The 19,486-nt window shown below is 41.0% G+C and overlaps 1 protein-coding gene across 5 annotated transcripts in view; it reads left to right on the forward strand.

The window, feature by feature from the left end:
• Positions 1–19,486, forward strand: part of csmd3b (CUB and Sushi multiple domains 3b) — a 424,286-nt gene that overhangs the window by 302,687 nt on the left and 102,113 nt on the right. For all 5 annotated transcript variants that reach the window (XM_076878974.1, XM_076878975.1, XM_076878976.1 and 2 more), the window contains exons 11-13: positions 1,261–1,364; positions 2,288–2,400; positions 19,178–19,360. In XM_076878974.1, the coding sequence (XP_076735089.1) occupies positions 1,261–1,364; positions 2,288–2,400; positions 19,178–19,360 (400 nt within the window). The remainder of the gene's footprint in view (positions 1–1,260; positions 1,365–2,287; positions 2,401–19,177; positions 19,361–19,486) is intronic.

Here is a 19,486-nt window from a genome sequence, read left to right on the forward strand (position 1 = left end):
CATAAACTAAAACAAATCAGGTGACACTAAAGGAATAGCCACTGTTTATGCTCTCTCCCTTTTCATAAATTCATAGGCTAAAGTTGCATAAAAAATGAACTGTATCCATTCAGCATGCACAGTAGTGGTGTCATGTTTCTGGTGCTTAAATTGTGTAGTGAAGGGAAAAAGAGAACTGTATTGACGTCTTAGCTAAACGTAATAAATATACAGAGTTGTTGAGCGTGCCAATATGCATGCAAATATGCTTAGTGCTAATATACCAGCATACAGGAAAATAAGATCTGTGCGATGCATTTGGTTGCCTTTGAAGTGCTCCAGCAGAATATTCATTCTGGAAATCTGGAAATTCCTCATAAGGAGAGAAGAAGAGCAGGGCGGAGGCAGACTGAGGTTTCAGTCTTCCCCTGAGGGTCAAGTCAGAATTTTAGTTTGAAATATTCCACCACTGTACTTTGCTAGCATCAAAGATGTGCTCATTATTACCCCCATTTCCTCTCTTCCTCTGTCCTCTCCTCTTCCATCTGCCTCCATCTTCTTCATTCTCTCTATCAACCCTCCCCCCATTCTCTCTTCTCTTTTGCCAAATGTGCTTCTCTCTGGTCTTAGATGAAACAGAAAGTGTTGGTTTAATAATTCCCGATCAGAGTTTTGAGCTGTGTGCTGCTACTCACTGCTTCAAGTGTACAGCAGAGGTGTTACTTGCAGTCTTCCCTCCTCATTGTGCGATACTGAATGAAATCATGCCTCATTGTGTGATGCATGAATGAATTCTAATGATTCATGTACAGTATGCTCAGGTATAACTCAGAGACTGAGATGACTTTAATGTCATCACAGGTAAAAGTCTTAACATGACAAGATACAATATGTAACCTTTTGCAACATGATTGAGCTCACACTAGTTTTAGGACTACAAGAGTGTAGATTACATTTTTTAATGCAATTATAACCAGATCAAGATCAAATCCACCATTTTCAAAATGATTGTGGAATTTTTTGAGCCAAAGGTTTTTCTGGTATAAAACTGAAATTTTAGGAAACACAGCTCAGTGCGATGACCTCCAAACTGGAATCAATAACCACGTTCCTTACTGGGTGCTGAGATTTCTGAACTTTGCTTCTTTTTCTTCTTCTTATTGTTGATTGAGTAGCCCTGATTTTAAAAAATAAAGTTATATATTACTGCTTGACTTGTGTTGGAATAATAACTCACATGAATGTGAATATGCTTGTTTTTTTCATGCATGTCAACTTTAGGTCATCCAGATCAACTTTGAAGAGTTTGACTTAGAGATTGCCTATGATACGCTAACTATTGGAGATGGAGGGGAGGTAGGAGATCCTACGACTATTCTACAGGTGTAAGTATTATACTATAAACTGACATACTTTTGCACTTGCTTTCGACATATCCAGAGATCAGTGTATATTACAGTACTTTTTTGTAATTTTAAGTGAACAGTGGTCGTCCAGGCTTTCTGAAGCTATCCCTGAAGAAATTACATGAAAGCTTGGCTAAGACAGTTCAGGCTTTGCTGAGCAATAAAGTTGCTCATGCCAAATATTTGCTTTCTGTTTGTACCTTGTGTACTGCATTCCCATGTATGTTTGCACATGTTTCAATAAATCACTGCACCTAGTTCCCATTTTACTAGCTAAAGATAAAACATCTTTGAAATCTTTCTACAATATATCTATATTATAAGTAAATGTCACTGATATGTAGCGATACAGAGACCAGCTGTGCAGATAAGCAGCAGTGCTCTATGAGAATAATCAATGAGAAAGGTACTTTTTGTCTTTTGCTTTGTCATTTTTTATTCTGGGCGTGATGCAAAGCGTCAGCGTCCACCTAACTCAGAAAGGTCTATCTCTTTGGCATAAAATAATTTGATTATATAACAGAAATCAGCATTATCTACCACTGTTCTTGAATTTGTAAAATGTAGTGCCCACAAAGACAACAGTGCCAGACCTTTTACAAAGTGGGTGATTATGGTTCACTTTGTAGATGGTCACTGTTAGCTTTTGATTATAAACAGGACTGGCACTCTGAAAAAAGGTTGCATAGCATCAGAGTACTCAAAGCAATTTGCCATACTCAGGCAGGATTCTGCAAAACCAAAGCAAAGCACTGAGCTCCAGTGCAGTATGTTCCAGCAATTTGTTCAGAGAATCACTTGAGAATTTGATTATAGCTATGATTGCAATGATGAAAATGATACTTTTTTATAGTAGTAATTATGGTGACAGTGATTTAATAGCAGTGCGTTTTGTGCTCCAGCCTATCAGGTAGCTTTGTTCCTGACCTGATAGTCAGCATGACTCACCAGATGTGGCTCCACCTACAGTCAGATGAGAGTGTCGGCTCTATCGGCTTTAAAATCAACTATAAAGGTAAGTAATGAGCATGTGTTTGTTTTTGTAGGAGAGAAAAAGAGAAGGAAATTGTGTGAATTAGATGCCTTTAAATAACTTGTGAAGACATTTTCAAACTTGTCAGACTATGTGTTTGTATACCAAGGATGAGATGGCAAAAAAACCCTCAGTTTTTACCGATTTATTTTATATTGGTAATGTTGAGCACACCTGCTCCACATCAAACAGTAAAACACAGGGTGGCACCCTCTTTAATCACATGTTGTTGGTCACATTAAAAAAATATGAAGATGATATCAAGTTGATAAACTAGTAACCATTATAAATCTGTGGGTTGTACATTTTGCCCTGGCATTGCTCTTTTTATGGCTCAATAGCATTTTGCATTGGATATGTTGCATGTAACACAGTGTGACTTTGCAAGTAATTTTGATATCTCATCACTTGCATCGACTCTATTACTGTTAGATTACCTGTCTATATCTGTCTGATTCTACTTATTTGATATACACATCTAATGTACTTGGATTTTGTTCTTATAGGTTTCCACTTAATTTTAAATGCATTTTATTTTTGCTTTTCTAGGCACTAACTAACAGTTCTTATGTGTCTTATGTGTTCAATCTTGACTTGTATGACTGAACAAAGGAATAACAGTTTATTTTGCAATTGAAATTTAAATTCATTGGCAATAAATCCTAGAATTTCTCACTCATTCAGTACACCCAGGGGTTTTACTGCTCAGCAGCTTGTGTTTTGATAAGCTAACAAATACCTAATGAGGGGATCTTAAATCAGTCGACAGATGACTTGTGTATTTGTGGATGGCTTCAAAAGTAGTCTGAGTGCGTCTTAGCTCTCAACATTATCATCCAAGTTTTGAGGGTATTATAGTCTGAGGATGATCCTGATGCTTCAAACATCCCGGGATGATATCAGGTTAGATTTCTGTGGGAGTTTTGTCTTCATTTTTCACTACGCTGTGCAGTGGAAATTTTATTTCTGTCAAAATTCCAAAAAAGTTGAAAAGTTTGGCTTCTTGAGATGTCTCATTGTTAATCCCTTTAAGCGATGACTTATCTTGATCAAACAGAACATCTTTGTAGATGCATTGGTCTGCTTTAAAAATAAATGCTTGTCTAGCAACGCATGACCTTCTTCTTAATATCAGTTAGGAACAAAGTGTTTTTCTGTTCTGTCGAATCAGCTCCTGCCAAACTAAAAATATTAACCTTTCCAAAGTTTCCTGTGTGATGGATGTAGTTTTCATTTGATCACAGTACATGAAACATAGAGAGGGGAGCTTTGCTGCAGAAATGAACTTTGTGTACCTCATTTAGGTGTCATCATCTGCGGATTTATTGTCATAATGAGGTCACAGTGCTGAGTCTGGTAATGCAGCAAGTTCCAAAAGGGGTGTGACAATGACACTTGTTTTGATATATCTCTGCCCTTTATGCTCCTTGAGTTTCATTGTGAAGTTCAAATGATATACTGAAAACACAGTGATTAAAAAGACATAACATCAAAATGATTAAAATAGAAAATAATGAAATACTGCAGATCTGTCTTTCTTAAAGTAACTCTGCAAATAACAAATGTATTGGTGGCAATTTTTTAAGCAAATAATACAATGCGCAGGTAATATTAAAAAGTTTAAAAACTAACTTGAAATCATATCACCTTTATGAAGGACATAAGGTTCCTGTCTCAATGATAATTGTGCCCATTAATTTCTCCTGAGTGATTTCACCATAGAGATCAATAGAAAAGCTAATGGAGAGAGCCACCATCTAAATGCACCCATGCTTATAATATTGCTTCATTGCATTGGCATGAGAGCTGGATTTTCTTTCTTAATCTGTACCCAGTAGTACACAGCAAGATTATTCTGCACAATACGTGGAAGACCAATGCAGTGTTGTTAGAGCGTATTCACTGTCAAAAGCCATGCATTTGTATTTTGATGTTATAAGGTTTTGTTATTTTGTGTCACAATGACCTTATCACAGCTATGTTGGCTTTTATGTTCTTTGAAAAGCAATAAGAGACTGTGTGCGCTGTGGGGACCATACCACCCGGTGTAAGGTTTATGACACTGCTACTCCAATTAAAATTCCTCATAATTATCAAAATCATTTTTATGTTTCTGTATTGGCTAATTCACCAGTGTGCACAAGCTCTTTAATCAAGGTAGTATTTTTAATGCTAAAATATAATTAATGCTGTTATCCATCAAGTTTAAAATTTACTGTTTTATTAAAAAGCTGAAAAAAAAAGAAAAATGAAGCTCGTTATTATTTTTTTGATTGAGATGCCAAATTACAGTTATTTACTTGCAGTCCTTAACACAAAAATTGGTTTTAGTGGTTGAGTGTTATGCTTGATTAATTTCGGACTTCTCATTGAAGTCCAGTGTGTGAGCTCAAATTTGGGTAAAACACAAATTCAGTTTGTTATTTGCCTAATAAATGATATAATTTTTAGTTTGAAGGATTTTTCTTTAAATATTTGAGGGTTTTTTTCTTTTTTTCTTTTTTTTGGGGGGGGGGGGGGGGTGTCTTTGTTAAACTATGTTAGCTATTTAGTCACTTTGTTTGCTTACCAGGGAGTGATGCCAAGTTTACTTTTTATAGTTCAGCTTAAAAAAATAGCATAAATGTACAATTTAAGGAATCCTCAGCATATTATGTAAGAAAGGACTGCTTGCTGCTCAACATCTACTGTACTGTTATTAGACTTTTAAGTGTGCCCCCTTTAATTACATCTACATCATACTTATGTAAATGTGTTTGACATTCTTAGATTGTCAAAACCTACAAAAAAGTACTTTAAATATTACTTTTTTTTCTTTCTTTTTTTTGCTCAAACCCCCAAACCATGAAAAGCGCCAATTCTCAGTACAAGATAAATGTGTTTGTCTCAGAGTGCCGGCTCCATCACCCACAAGATTTAATATAAAGGTGGGTACTTGCCTGAGATGTAAAAAAAAAAGAAAAAAAAAGGGGCACACTGTGTGTGTGTTTGTAGAGTACATAGACATATCCCGTAGACCTTGGCTATGAAATATAAACATTATCAGTAACTCCAGCCTTTCTGTAAAGCCACACTAACAATGCGTGTATGTGGGTTTCTGTTAGTGTGTGTGTGTGTGTCAGACAGGTCCTCCATCAGTAAGCCAACGAAGCTCTACCAGCAAGTCACTCACCCCTCTCGCTCCTCACATTCTCCCTCTCTTCCCCTTTTCCCTCTGTCTCATTTTTCCTTATTAGCCATCTATCTATCCACCATCCTCTCATTCCCTTCTTTTTGAAATCACAACATTTTCTCTGTCAGTTGTTCTCTAATGCACTGTTGTTTAGTTTCCCTGCTTCTCCTCCTTTCTGCTCTTTTTGCTTCTCCCATTTCCTGTATCAGACACCCCTTCTCTGCTCTGTTGTCTGTCAAATGACCAGCCCTGCATCTTTTTTTCTTTTGCATTCATTCCCTCCCTGTCTATCTCTGTGTTTCTGCTTTTCTCTTTCTCGTGGTCTCTGCCTGTGTCCCTCTCTTTTTCTTGTCACCATTCATCTATTATTAAAGCCAAGGTCACCGACCTGGGAACACTTTGACTCCACTCCTACTGCAGAGCATACAAATCACACACACGTACAAACTCACACACACAGCTGAGTTTCCATCACTTCACACCACTATTGGACGTTGTATTTACTTACATAAACCCCTGGAGACTGACACTAACCATTACTCCAGTTTACTATACTCTAACCTTAAACCAAGTGTTCAACCTAAAATTTTATGATTTACCTAACCTCACCTTGCTTTTTGCGAGTCCCTGCAGCATGACAGTGAGAACGCAGTTATGTCCCCCACATTTAGAAGTTAAGCCTGACTTTACACCAGTCTTTCAGTCAATTATAAACTATGGCATGTCACAGCTATTGATTTAAGGCAGCATTGCGACATTATCGACATTGTTCACATTAACGTTTCAATGAGTTCCTGTCTGCTCTGTGGATATATACATTTATCATGAGCTTATGCTGTGTATCTGTCTTCACAGTCCATAATGAGGTGTCAGTGAGGGTTAATAATAATAGTAATAATGCATTTAATTTGAGGGCGCCTTTCAGAAACCCAAGGTCACCTTACAAAAAACAAAATAAATAAAAGGAACAGGAGTCATAAACTACATAAAATAAGTTAAAATTACAAAACAGAGCTTGACAACCGATAAAATCAGCATTAAAGCGAATAAGCCAGTTTAAACAGATGTGTTTTGAGCTGTGTCTTAAATACGGAAAGGGAGTCAGATTTTCTTAGTGCAGGAGGAAGAGAGCTCCAGAGCCGAGGAGCAGAGCGACTGAAAGCTCTGTTCCCCATAGTAATAAGGTGTGAGGACGGAACAGTAAGATGAATAGCAGCTGATGATCTGAGAGGGCGGGAAACAGTGGTGATATGGAGCAGGTCACACAAATATGAAGGATCAGATTTATGGATACACTTGTATGTTAGAAGTAAGATTTTAAAATTTATCCTGGCTTCTATGGACAACCAGTGAAGCTGCTGAAGAACTGGGGTAATATGAGCTCTTAACAGAGTGCAAGTTATGACCCGAGCTGCAGAATTTTGAAGAAGTTGGAGTTTATGAAGGGACCTTTTAGGGAGACCAAATAGGAGGGAATTACCGGTACAGTAATCAATACGGGACGTAATAAGACTATGGACAATGATGGCAGCAGCATGGGGAGTAAGTAAGGGACGGAGTCGGTTAATATTACGTAAGTGGAAGTAAGCAGACCGGGTTATGTAATTAATGTGAGACTGGAATGAAAGAGTATTATCAAGTATGACACCCAAACTCTTAACATGTTAATGGAAAAACTGTGGGATTTGGTTAAGATAGATGGTGTACCAACAAGTGAAACTTCAGTTTTACTTACTGTTAAGTTTGAGAAAATTGGAGGAGAACCAGGATCTAATTTCAATAAGACAGTTTGAGAGGGAGGTAGGTGAGAGGGATGAATTGGGTTTAGAAGAAAGGTAGAGCTGGGTGTCATCGGCATAACAGTGAAAATTGGGTTGAGGATATAATGTATTGGCATATTTATGTATTTGTTTCAGTAGGGCAATTGATACACAGTCATGGTAAAAAGAAAGCACACAGTGTTAAGGTCCCACCCCGGCATTTCATCCATGTTGCGATCTGGACGCTAACTGAGCCATTGCAATGTATTGATTCTTTTCATTTTCAGTTATGCTGTAGATTTGGTGCTGTGCTTGGGATCATTGTGTTGTTCATAACCTGGTTTTGGCAGAGCTTTAGCTGTCAGATAGATGGTCTCACGTTTAACTCTTGATAATTTGGTATACCAAGGAATTTGTGCTCAATGATTGCAAGGTCCTCAAGTCCTGTGGCTGCAAAACAAGCTGAAATCATCACCCCTACACCGCGGTGCTTGACAGTTGATGAGGAGTTTGTGCTGATATGCTGTGTGCAACTTTGCAAACCTAAGCGGTGCTGCCGTTTTCTTTCTAGAGAAAGGCTTTCTAACTTCCAAACAAGCCATATTTGTTCAGTCTTTTTCTTTTTTTTTTTTTTTTTTTTCTTTTTGGCCTGTCCCGTTTGGCTCTTTTGCCCTCAGAATTGTTGTCTAAAGGCAAAGAAAGATGCCCAACGGATTTACTTTACCAAACTGACCATCCCAGCCTTGCCGTAATGGTCCATTTGATTCACCTTTTATTGTTTATTTTATTTTCACTTACTGAATACGGGACAGACTTGACTGGGGGAAAGAAGGGGAGAAAGAAAGAGGGAAAGAGAAACAGCTGAGAAGAGGGATGGGGGAGAAGGGCAAAAGACAAAAACCAACAGAACGGGCAGAGAAAAAAAATGCATATATCAATCACCTGGGTCACCTGCTGAGAAAGAAAAAAGAAAGCAAGCAGAAGAGAACAAGAGTAATAGAATAAACAACATCACAATGATATATGGGAATATGACAGTAAATACTAAATGTTAAACATTATTGTGCAGCACATAAGATCAACAGAACACAGTGTGCTTTGAGGTAGGAGCCAAAAAGGGTGTAGTTTGTGGGTGTGATCACCCGTGTGTACACCTGTGAGCATGGACGCGCTTGTTTTTTGTTTTTTAAAAGGTTCCTTCATGTAATAATCTGCTAGAGGGTGTGGGGGGGGGGGCACAGCCCCGTCCTCCAGGGCGTGAAGCAGGTGTGGAGGAGATCAAAACTCCAGACATCCAGAGGCCCCAGAACACAAGAGACCAAGGAAGACCAACAGAGGGGCAGCTGCGCCACTGTCCCAGAAAGAGCTGAGGAGAGTCCCAGATGAGGGCTCACTCAGCAGCCGCGGAGCAGAAGCCAGGGGGAGTTGCAGTGACGCGCCCGTGAGCTCCGCCGGCAGCCAGCTGCACCTGAGTGACCGAGCCCCAGGCCGAGAGGCCGGGGGCACCCCACCTCCGAAGTGGCCCGAGCGAGCCCCAGGCTCCAGGCCCCGATAAGCGGCCGCCAAGGAGTGAACCGGTGTGTACCTGGACGCCCACCCCCGGACACAAAGAACCACCAACGCACCGATGTCTGAGGGAGTCCGCCACTGGCAGGGGAAGTGGTGGTAGGGGGAGATAGGCCTCCAAACCTTGGAGGGCCTGAGATGTCCCCAGAGAGGTGGCGCCTGACACCCAACCTGACATATAGACACAGACATACAGGCACACACAGATACAAACATCCATTCCCACCCTCATGCTCTCATATGCACTTACTCCACACTCAACCAACGTGGAGACAGACATAAAAAGATGTTGTACACACGATCACACTCCCCAAGCGTACTCTACAAACCGGGTCTAGGTGCCCCCGCCCCTGGAGGGGGGAACTGCACCCAGACCCAGGTGGTGTTTCCCTTTTCCCTGCGGTGGGGGGAGGCAGACCGCCCCGACTCCGCAGCAGCAGGGAGGCCCCACACTCCAGACCGCAGTCGGACGGCCAACTCCTCCTCCTAGCCCCCCTGCTCCAGCAGGTCGCAGAGAACAGGGGTGAGAGAAGACTCCGAACCTCCCTCCACCCGCTCATTGTAATGTTGATGCATGTGTGTTTTAAGGTGCATTTAAAACCCAGGAGGGCTTGGAGCTACCTGCCAGAGAGCAGCAGGTAAGCGCATGGTCCCTCCTGCTAGCCCTCAATGTCTACGTGTATTTAAAATTGAGAGGTGGGCAACGATGCCAGGGGTGGGGTGTACACCCTGATGGTACTTTGGACTCCGTGTATCGTGCCCACCCCCAAGATCCTATATGTATGTGTAATGAGAGTGTGAGTAATGTGAATGTCTAAGTTGTGGGATAAAATTGAGGCAGAGGCAGCCAGAAGGGGACAGAGGGGGGGGGGGTAGCCTCCTCTGCACCCTGGTGACATACCCCTACTCCAAGGCCCTGCATGTGTGGGTGGTTGTGGTGGAGCGGGAAGAGGGAGGCAGCTGGAGATGGGGAGGGAAGGAAGGGAGGGGCAAGTGACCCCTCCCTGGGGCCAGCTCCCCCGCTGACCCCAGTAGGCACCCCCACACTCCGCGACCCGCCAGGGAAAGGGGGCCCAGGCCCATCCAGACCGGGGCCCAGTGCAGCAGCGCCGCCCGGCCCCACAGAGCCCGGGACAGTCCACCCAACCCCACCACAGAGAAAACTGCACCCACCCCACCATCCACTCATCTTCCAGACTACATAAGACAATAAACACCCAGGCTGAGATCTTCCTCCACCTCTCCTGTATCTCCCCCTCCTGCAGAGGGAGCTCCTGAGGAGAGGAAAGCTCCTGCAAGATGTGACAATCTCCCCCACCAGTTGAAGAGCCCCCCAGGTGGCTCGATGCACCGGCGGCACCCTGCTCCAGGGCCGGGCCCCCATGCACCCACCCGCCCACAACCCCGGCAACACACCAACCAGGACCCAAGCCCCCGAGGCCCGGTCCGGGTCCCAGCCCAGAGACGGAGCGCCCCCAGAACCTCACGCCCATCCCGGACCCACCCAGGGGCAGCCAGGCTACCAGGTCAGTAACCCACGTCCGTCAGCACAGACCCTCCCCTAGCCCCGCTGCACGCAGCCGCGAGGAAACAGTCACCTGAGAGCCAACAGAGCCCCTAACCGGACATGACCGCTACCCCGGGTTGAGCCCCCCAAGGAAGATGCCTCCGGGGAACCCCCCGACGCCCTAAGCCTGTCCCTACCCCCACACCAATCACAACAGTGAAGGCGGGACCAAACTATGACCCCCCACCCCCACTAGGTGATGGAGCTGATCAAAGGAGCCCAGAGCAATTGATCTGATGTGGTGGCAGAGGCTGTATCAAGACTAATGTAATCTAATAGATAATTTCTATATTCGTTAGAATTAAGATTATTTTTATTTTTCCAGTTCATGAGGACTGTTTTCTTGGCTATGCATAGGGCAGTGAAAACCATATGGGCGATATTCTTTTCTGAAGTGACATTATCTAAGCTGCCCAACAAACACACTAAGGGGGAAGTTGGAATGTTACATTTCAGACACTTCGATAAGTCTTCACATATCTCGCGCCAAAACTTCTGAACTGGTGGACAGAACCAAAGAGCGTGGATATAATTGTCCGGTGAATTGGTTTGGCAGTGTGAGCAGTTGTTGGTAGACGTAAAGCCCATCTTGAACATCCGATGACCTGTATAGTGCACTCTATGTAATATTTTGTATTGAATTAATTGAAGACTGGGATTTCTAATTAGATGAAAGGTTTTTAAGCAAATCTGAGACCAGAAGTTTAGGTCTAAGTTAACTGATAAATCCGCTTCCCATTTTGCAATAGGAAGTGATATTGATTCATCTGTTTTAGAAAGCATTCTGTATATTTTGGATAGTAATTTGGGGGGTTTAAGAGTAAGAAATTGAACCACACTTGGTGGTGTTTGTAGTTCAACTTGACCCGGTTTAAATTTCTTTTTTACTATGGATTTAATTTTTTGATATTCTAAAAATCTTTTCTTGTTGATCCCATATTGTGTAACTAGTCCGTCAAATGAAATAAATTCTGTTCCTTCTAGTATATGTTCTAAATATTTGATTCCTTTATCACTCCAATCTGAAAAGTTTATCATATTATTGTTTTGTAATATGTCAGGGTTGTTCCAGATAGGTGTACGTTTGCATGGGATTAATGAAGACGCCGTCAATTTTAGAAACTCCCACCATGCTGTCAGAGAAGAGCTGATGTTGATGCTTTTAAAGCATTCATGTCGTTGGATGTTTGAGCTGATAAATGGTAGGTCTGAGATCTCTAGATTATTGCAGAGTGCTTGTTCTACATCTAGCCAAGGTTCATCTAAGAGGGTGTGTTCAGTCTTTTTCTAATTGTTCTCTCACGAACTTTAAGATTTACCATCCTAGGCCTGTAAAGTCTATGCTTTACATTTTTGGCAATTTCTCTGAGCGCTGCACAATCTGACCTTGGGGTGAATTTGCTGGGACAGTCACTCCCAAGAAGATTGGCAGTTATCTGCAATGTTTTCTACTTCTCAGTAATCTTTCTCATTGTGGAATGATAGACTTCAAATCATTTGGAAATGCCCTCATAACCCTTCCTAGTTTGATTGGCAGAAAAAGTTTCTTCTGAAAGATCAATGTGCCTCAAACATTCCTCATTTTGGACTATTTCATGCTCCCAATTTTGTGGGAACAGTTGGCCCTTTTTCTCTTGCAACATGATTGTATCAGTGCAAAAAGCAAGGTCCATAAAGACATGGATGAGTGAGTTTGGTGTGGAAGAACTTGACTGGCTTGTACAGAGTCCTGACCTCAACATGACAGAACATCTTTTGATGAATTAGAGCACAGATTGCAAGCCAGGCCTTTTGCCAACATCAGTGTCTAGCCTCAGTAATACACCTTTGGAAAAATGGTCAAAAGTTCCCATAAATACAGTCCTACACCTTGTGAAAATCCATGAGTTGAAGATGTTATACCTGCAAAGGGTGGGACAATCACATTAAACCTTAAACTCTATGGATTAAAAATTGAATGTCACTGAAGTTCATTACTTTCGGCAGTGTTGATGAGTTTCTTCTTTTTGGTGGATAAGACTGATGAATAAATCATATTGTTTCAACTGTCTGACTAATATTGAAAATATGAATATGTGTTTTTTTCCAAATAGAATTACCATAACACAGAAGAAAAAAACTGTACTGAATTATCTTCTTGGCTTCATGAGATGGAAAATAAATATTATAGTGCAAATTTGCAAAAAAAAAAACAGCATGTGCATCAAAATAAACTATTTCCAGCTGTGCAATATGAGTCCTAACCATACCAGAAATGACACAGAAAGTCATAAAGTCAAACATAACTTTTAAAAACACCAGTACAGGCTCATAAGGCCCTGATGGTAAAAAACTACATTTCTGCAAAATGACGTCACTTCCGGCTTCGGCGGGTCATGGTGGACATGCGATAGTTCGGGCTGATGGACATAGGAAGTGTTACGAACAGCTGATCGGATCGGCAAAGCGTGTTTCTGGAATATTATGTTTTTGTTGCTGCAAGTGCTTTTTATGCAATTTTTGCAAAGCCATATGTGGAAGGAAACTGTGACCTAGGACAAGCTGATGGCATAAGATGTAAGTGCAACTCCTCTGGTTTCATATGCAAAGAAAATTATTGCGCTAGCTTACGTGGTTGCAGTGCTACTGGATTTAAAAATAGTTACGCAAAACGGAGCGTGCCCGCTCCGACCGGCTTTGGCTGCAAAGCCTTTTAAGATTCTTTGTATGACAGCAGAGGGGCTTCACCATTCAAGCGTCACCACCACTTCATCTTAGTTTTGAGCTTTTAAGTACTGAATGAGATTTGAGAGTACCAGCATTGCTTTCTATAATTTAAACCCACCAGATGCCAATTGGATTGATGCAGCAGTCAACACTCCACACAGAGGATACCCTCTGGTCCGCTTTGGAGTACTCGCTGATTCTTACCATTTGAAAAAAGGTATTGGCTCTTGCTTGCCTTCAACTCACTAAATGAGTGTTTTGATAAGGAATGTGACTATTAAATTGATTACCAGGTGTGTTATGCCTTTGTAATCACCAGTATTCACTTCTAACAATGAATTCTGAGCCAGGAAAACTCTGATTTGGACTGTGTATTAATTTTGAGCAAGTAATCTGTATTACCAGTTTTGTGTCCATAAACACAGTACAGAAATCTGTGTGTATGGATTTTTTTAAATGTATGGTGACCTTAAAAGAACAAAAAGTGCAAATATTTGAATCATTTTTCATACAAACACATCTGAATGGTGATTTTGAGAATTAGTTTCCAGCGATGAGTCATCCCCCCCCAGCTCCAGCTTTTTTAAATGCATCATTCTCGCATTATCCCATCATCCTGTGTTATATAATACCGATCTAGCAGACTTGAGAAGTGCAGCATAAACATCAAGTGCCTGCTTCGTGGCCAGCTGAAAAAAAGGGTGAAATGGTGTTAATGTCATGACAAATGTTTTGTTTTTTTTCTCTACTGTAGTTAGGTGTTGCCAGGTTTATCGCAGTGCGCTATTAGCTTATCTGCTAATACTGCACAGGAAAGACTAAAAACATCAACGCTGATATTCCCATACTTGACTTTGAGTGTACAGGCTGCTGTTTTTCTGCTCTATTCTGCCTTAAACACAATCTCATCACTGAGCCATAATGTCAGCCGTTACTTTTGAGGTTTTTATTTTAGCTTTTTCATCTGCTCTTTATGGTTTTTAATATGTGATGTGCTTTATTGGAGGGAAGGATGTCAAGGTGGATTTTTATGGCACAATGACCCTTGATTCGTCGGATCCTTAATGTATGTGTGTGCTGAGAGAGACAGAGAGACAGCAATGTATGGCTGTCAGTGATGAATTCATCTCTGTCTGTCTTTGTGCTTCCATGCATTTTTAAATGTGACAGCAGGTTTGTCTAATACACTACTCTTTACCTCTATCTATAATACATTTCCTGTGTTAACCCTGCCATGCTTTGCCAAGTCCTCTTCATCTTTTTCTCTTCAGCTTGAAGCAGTCTGGGTTTTTTTTTTTTTCTGTGCAACCTGGATAGATGCATGAGAACTGTTTATGGACTAATCAGATTGCACAGTTATTCTAAATGGAGAGTGAGAAAGAGGGAGGGACTTTGCAACGATGCCTGACAGATAAACCGAATTATCTTATGGATATTGTTTACTGGTGGACACAGTATTTCCAAGAATAACAAAAGCTACACTGGATCTTGCAGAGCCTGTTGTATTTCAATTCCACTGTACATAGTTCAGGTATTGAGAAGGACCCTCTTGATCATACCGGATGAAACAGCATTCATTGAGAGCGGCAGAGGGACCATAAAATACAAATTCATGAAATATTTATTTGCAACATAACCAGAAACGTGGTTCAATTTTACAGTCAGTAAGCTGAGTATTGGAGTAGTGAGTCAAAGCTAGATGCATTTTTTACTTTTTTCTTTTTTTGTAAGCGTATGCATTCCCGAGGTAACTCGTGAAGGGCAGGGCTTACCTAATCACGACTCTGTAAAGCGTATTTCATTTTCTATTCATGAATTATTGACTCATGTAATCTTCAGTCCAGGCAGTGGCATTGAAATGCTACATATGCTGATCATTCCATCCAAATTTACAAGGCATTTAATTGTTTCTCACATTAAGACTTAATAAATTATATATATTTCAAATTAGGCATGGCATTGGGTAACTGAGCAGGCACAATGAGCGAAGAGTTGTTTTGCTCGATGGTGGTTTCAGATGTCAGTTTCCCTGTCCACAGGATTCTCTAAATGCTAAGTTAGAATAAACAGACACAGACTGATTTCGCAATGTTTACTTACAAGATGTAATTTTGGCCCTCGCTGGTCATGAAGTAACTGATTGAGGAGGAGCTCCAGATGGTTTTTAGAGCTCATTAAGCTCTTTGCTTTTACTTTAAACAGAAGCGAGATTTAGAAAACGGTGCTTTATAGACTCGGCAGCCTTGGTTTGCACTTCTGGTTTGATTTGATACTGTGTACTTGACGGCTGTTGCGCGTTCACTTTTATTTTATTATTATTTATTCATTTATTATTATTATTTATTATTTTGCTGTTCAGATTTGTTCTTTTAGACTTTGTGGGATGATGTTTCCAGATGGAGAGAAGTAACCAAACATCTCTAAAGCATTATTGACAAAAATGCCTCTGCAATATGTGCAACATGTCTCGTTCAGTGGTCTGTATTTTTTTTTTCTACATAGATGATTGCAGGAGTCTTTCTGAAGCTCACTGATGATCATTACAAGGTCATGAGGCAGGATGTGGGTGGGTTGCCGAGGCGTTTTTACAGCTGGCTGAAGTGATACATTTCTGCACCATAATGTGTTAAGATCAAAGAATGCACCCCAGTTGTTATTTGTCATCCTGAAGTCCAATTTAGTGAGATTTACTGGTATTTGAAAGTTACACAATTGAATAGGAAACATTTTGTGCACGTTGTGTAAGAAGCGCTGACATAGATTGTGTGTTTTAATGAGAACAGAAAATTGATGTCTTTCTTATACACATCTCCCATCAAATCAATCCTCAAAAGCTCCTCGGTGGCCTGGTTTGGAACCTGAGAGAGGCGGAAAAGAATGTCAGTATTGTGAGTGTAATAAATGAGATCATTTTTATTCAACAGAGCATCCTCGCTGATGTCTACAGTGTGAACAAGTCAATTTGAGCCACTCCCTTTAGGTCACAGAATCAGACAAGTACACGCTAATTAGACGGGCTGAATTTCTCATTTCTTCTTCACATTGCAAACCTGTTTGAGAGTACTAATAGACTTTCCATTCAATACCTCTCTTTTCCGTTGCTATAAAAGCTGCCTTGGATTATTATTTGTTGTGGTTTAATGGGTTTAATGCTCTTATTTTGTGACCTCTGTTATAGCAGAACAGCGGCAGCCTCCAGTTGACAGAAACAGTTTGCAGAGATTAGATTATGCATATGATACATTACGCATTCATTCACCATTAGCAACAAAGCCTTAAAGCACATTTTACAGTTGTCACAAAAGAGAAACAGCCAATAAAGTTTTTCCCTCAGTCTCATTATCCCTTCCAAAATCTATTAGCTTATTCTTTCAGATATGGAATAGGTAGTGTATTTTGCACACTACCCTTTTATGTGTGCCTGTGTGTCTGTACGTGCCTGTATTTACCAAAGAAGATGGAAACCACCTGCTTAATACTGTGTAGGTCATACTTGTCACACCAAAATGACTCTGACCCACAAGGTCATGGATACAGGACCTCTAGGGATGGGACTCGTGTTCTTACAGAACCTGAGTAACACCTATGGATCTTTTTTATGGTGTTTTGCTGGCTGCAGGCATGTGTTTAGATGGGAGTTACTTGTACAGTTAACATCAACCTACAGTAAATGCCTGGACGAAAGGTTTGATCTGTGTTATTCACTCTTTTTTGCCACTGGTTTTATTGTTGTACCTCATCAGGGTATGTATTTTTGTGGACAATATGGTGTGAATTGGAATTTAGCTAAATGTGCAATCCAGACATAATGTAGAAGTTACATATTCACTCACACTCTTAGATACTCTTTGAGGAGTCTAATCCCCTTTGTGAATCTGTCAGCCTTGTTGTTACAAGCACAATATGATTGTGTGTGTGTGTGTGTGTGTGTGTGTATCGGTGTGTATGATGCAAAGGAAGACACTGACTGCATATGGGGGATTGGGTTTGTTTAAGTCTCTGTGTGTTGCATGCATGTACTGTACTGTGTGCGTGTGTGTGTGTGTGTGTGTGTGTGTGTGTGTGTGTGTGTGTGCGTGCGTGCATGTGAGGAAGAAAAGCAGTAGCAATACAGGAATGTTCCGACAGCGTGCCGCTTTCTCTCCAAAGTAATTTGTTCTCAATTCCTTCGCTAGGTGTCTTTGCGCGTGTGTGTGTGTGTGTGTGTGTGTGTGTGTGTGTGTGTGTGTGTGTGTGTGTGTGTGTTCACGTGCAAGCAAGTGTGTTAGGCAGGCTGTGATTGGTTGAGTCTGTGGGTCTCATAAAGACGATGTCATGATGGAAATTAATGCAATACATCACAAGCACGCACACCGAGACACACATTCGCAGCAACAGTGAAACACACAGAAATGCGCACACACTCAAAAAGACACACACCTTTGCTTCGTGCCATGGGCCACTCCTGTAAATAATGCTGAAAACAGGAAAGCAGAGCAGGGGATTAAAGGAGAGGAATGCTGGGAAAATAGAAAGTATGTTTCCTGATATCCCGTATACAACATATTATAAAGAGTTATGGTGACACAGTGGAGCCGTTATGTAGAATCAGAAGAAGGATCTGTCCAACCTTATGGTCAGAGTCAATGTTAAAAAAAAGATGTGTCATGAATACTTGCAAACTCAGGGGAAGGAGGAAACAGAAAGAGAGGGATACAAAATCTGCTCCAGGCTACATGAACTGAGAAGCAGACGCATTTCAGAAATTCGCCTGACTCAGCGAAACAAGAGCCAATCACCTTCGAGTAAGACTAGATTCAGTTGGCAGTGTGTTTCTGTTCAAAATGGATGATGAGCTCTTGTAGCATGACATAGTGTTGCACAACACAGTAAGATAACCACGGAGGATTTGAGACTGATAGCACTGCATGGTTGCACAAATGTTGTTAAGGCCAGACTCTGGGAAGAAACACTCGGTGTGCTGACTGTCAAAAACAGTTAATTTATAATTTAGCTTAAGTGACAAAACTGAAGTAACAGGTGTAAAGCTGAGTTGCAGATATAAGGTGTAAAGTTTACAGTGTCTTGTCACCCTTGAGTTTCTTCATAACACCAAAAACTACTTCAAAAGTACCGTCCACGTGACCCAAGGTGTCCTCTACTGCCGCGGTCCCTAACCTTTTTTGTGCCACGGACCGGTTTATGTCCGACAATATTTTCACGGACCGGCCTTTAAGGTGTCGCGGATAAATACAACAAAATAAAACCAATGCCAAAAAAGATGATTTATTCATAGCACATTGGAAAAAACCCAGGGAAACTGAGTTAACAATAAAAACGATTTAAAAATAACAATAAAACCCCCGAAAACCATAAATTTCACACCCAAGCCTCACCTCTCACAGCCCAGTACCAAACGACTCACAGATCAGTACTGGTCCGTGGCCCAGAGGTTGGGGACCGCTGCTCTACTGCTGTCAGATTGTACAGTCATGGGTTACAGGCAAGATCTTGTAAAAAAAACAAATGATGATAGAAGTATTACAAAAGTGATATGTAAATAATGCAAATAAGAATCAAGTAATGATTGTAAACAAGTAGCTAGTTTCACTAAATTTTCCCAACACTTTGACCAAGTTTGGCAACCACTGTGACTGCAGTACTCACAAATTGTCTCAGTAAAGTTGTTTTCTATTGCTGGGCTGTATGTAGTGAGCACTTTATGTCAGTCCCAGCTCTTTCTTCAGTTTTCCTTTGGTATGTGCTACTCTTTTTCTTCTTTTCATGCTGAATGATCAAATTACTTTATGTTTCATCTACTTGGCAGCTGGATTTTTTTTGCCATTTTTCATGTTATCTTTTTATGGGTTGTTTTTTCACAGTGACTGAAGTGTATAGCATATGATCGTAACGGTTTAGGTTAGGATTCCTGTCAACATGGACTGTTTATAGCCGTCTTTGGGGACCATGCTGCTGTTCATGTCTTCTTTTGAATCTGTGTCATTCCAGAAATAGACAAAGAGAGTTGTGGAGACCCTGGAACTCCTCTCTATGGAATAAGAGAAGGTGACAACTTTTCAAATGGAGGAATCCTGAGATTTGAATGCCAGTTTGGGTTTGAGCTGATTGGAGAAAAAACGATCTCCTGCCAAGACAACAATCAGTGGTCTGCAAATATCCCTATATGCATATGTAAGTGTTAGAATTATTTGTAATTGATTTTCAGGTATATGACAGCATTGGATTGAACTAAAAAAATGTGGCATGTGCACTGCTGTGATGTTGATAAATTTCATTGTGACCTGTCACTGAGGCGAC

Source organism: Maylandia zebra, linkage group LG22 (assembly GCF_041146795.1).
Source record: "Maylandia zebra isolate NMK-2024a linkage group LG22, Mzebra_GT3a, whole genome shotgun sequence".
Classification (NCBI taxonomy): domain Eukaryota; kingdom Metazoa; phylum Chordata; class Actinopteri; order Cichliformes; family Cichlidae; genus Maylandia; species Maylandia zebra.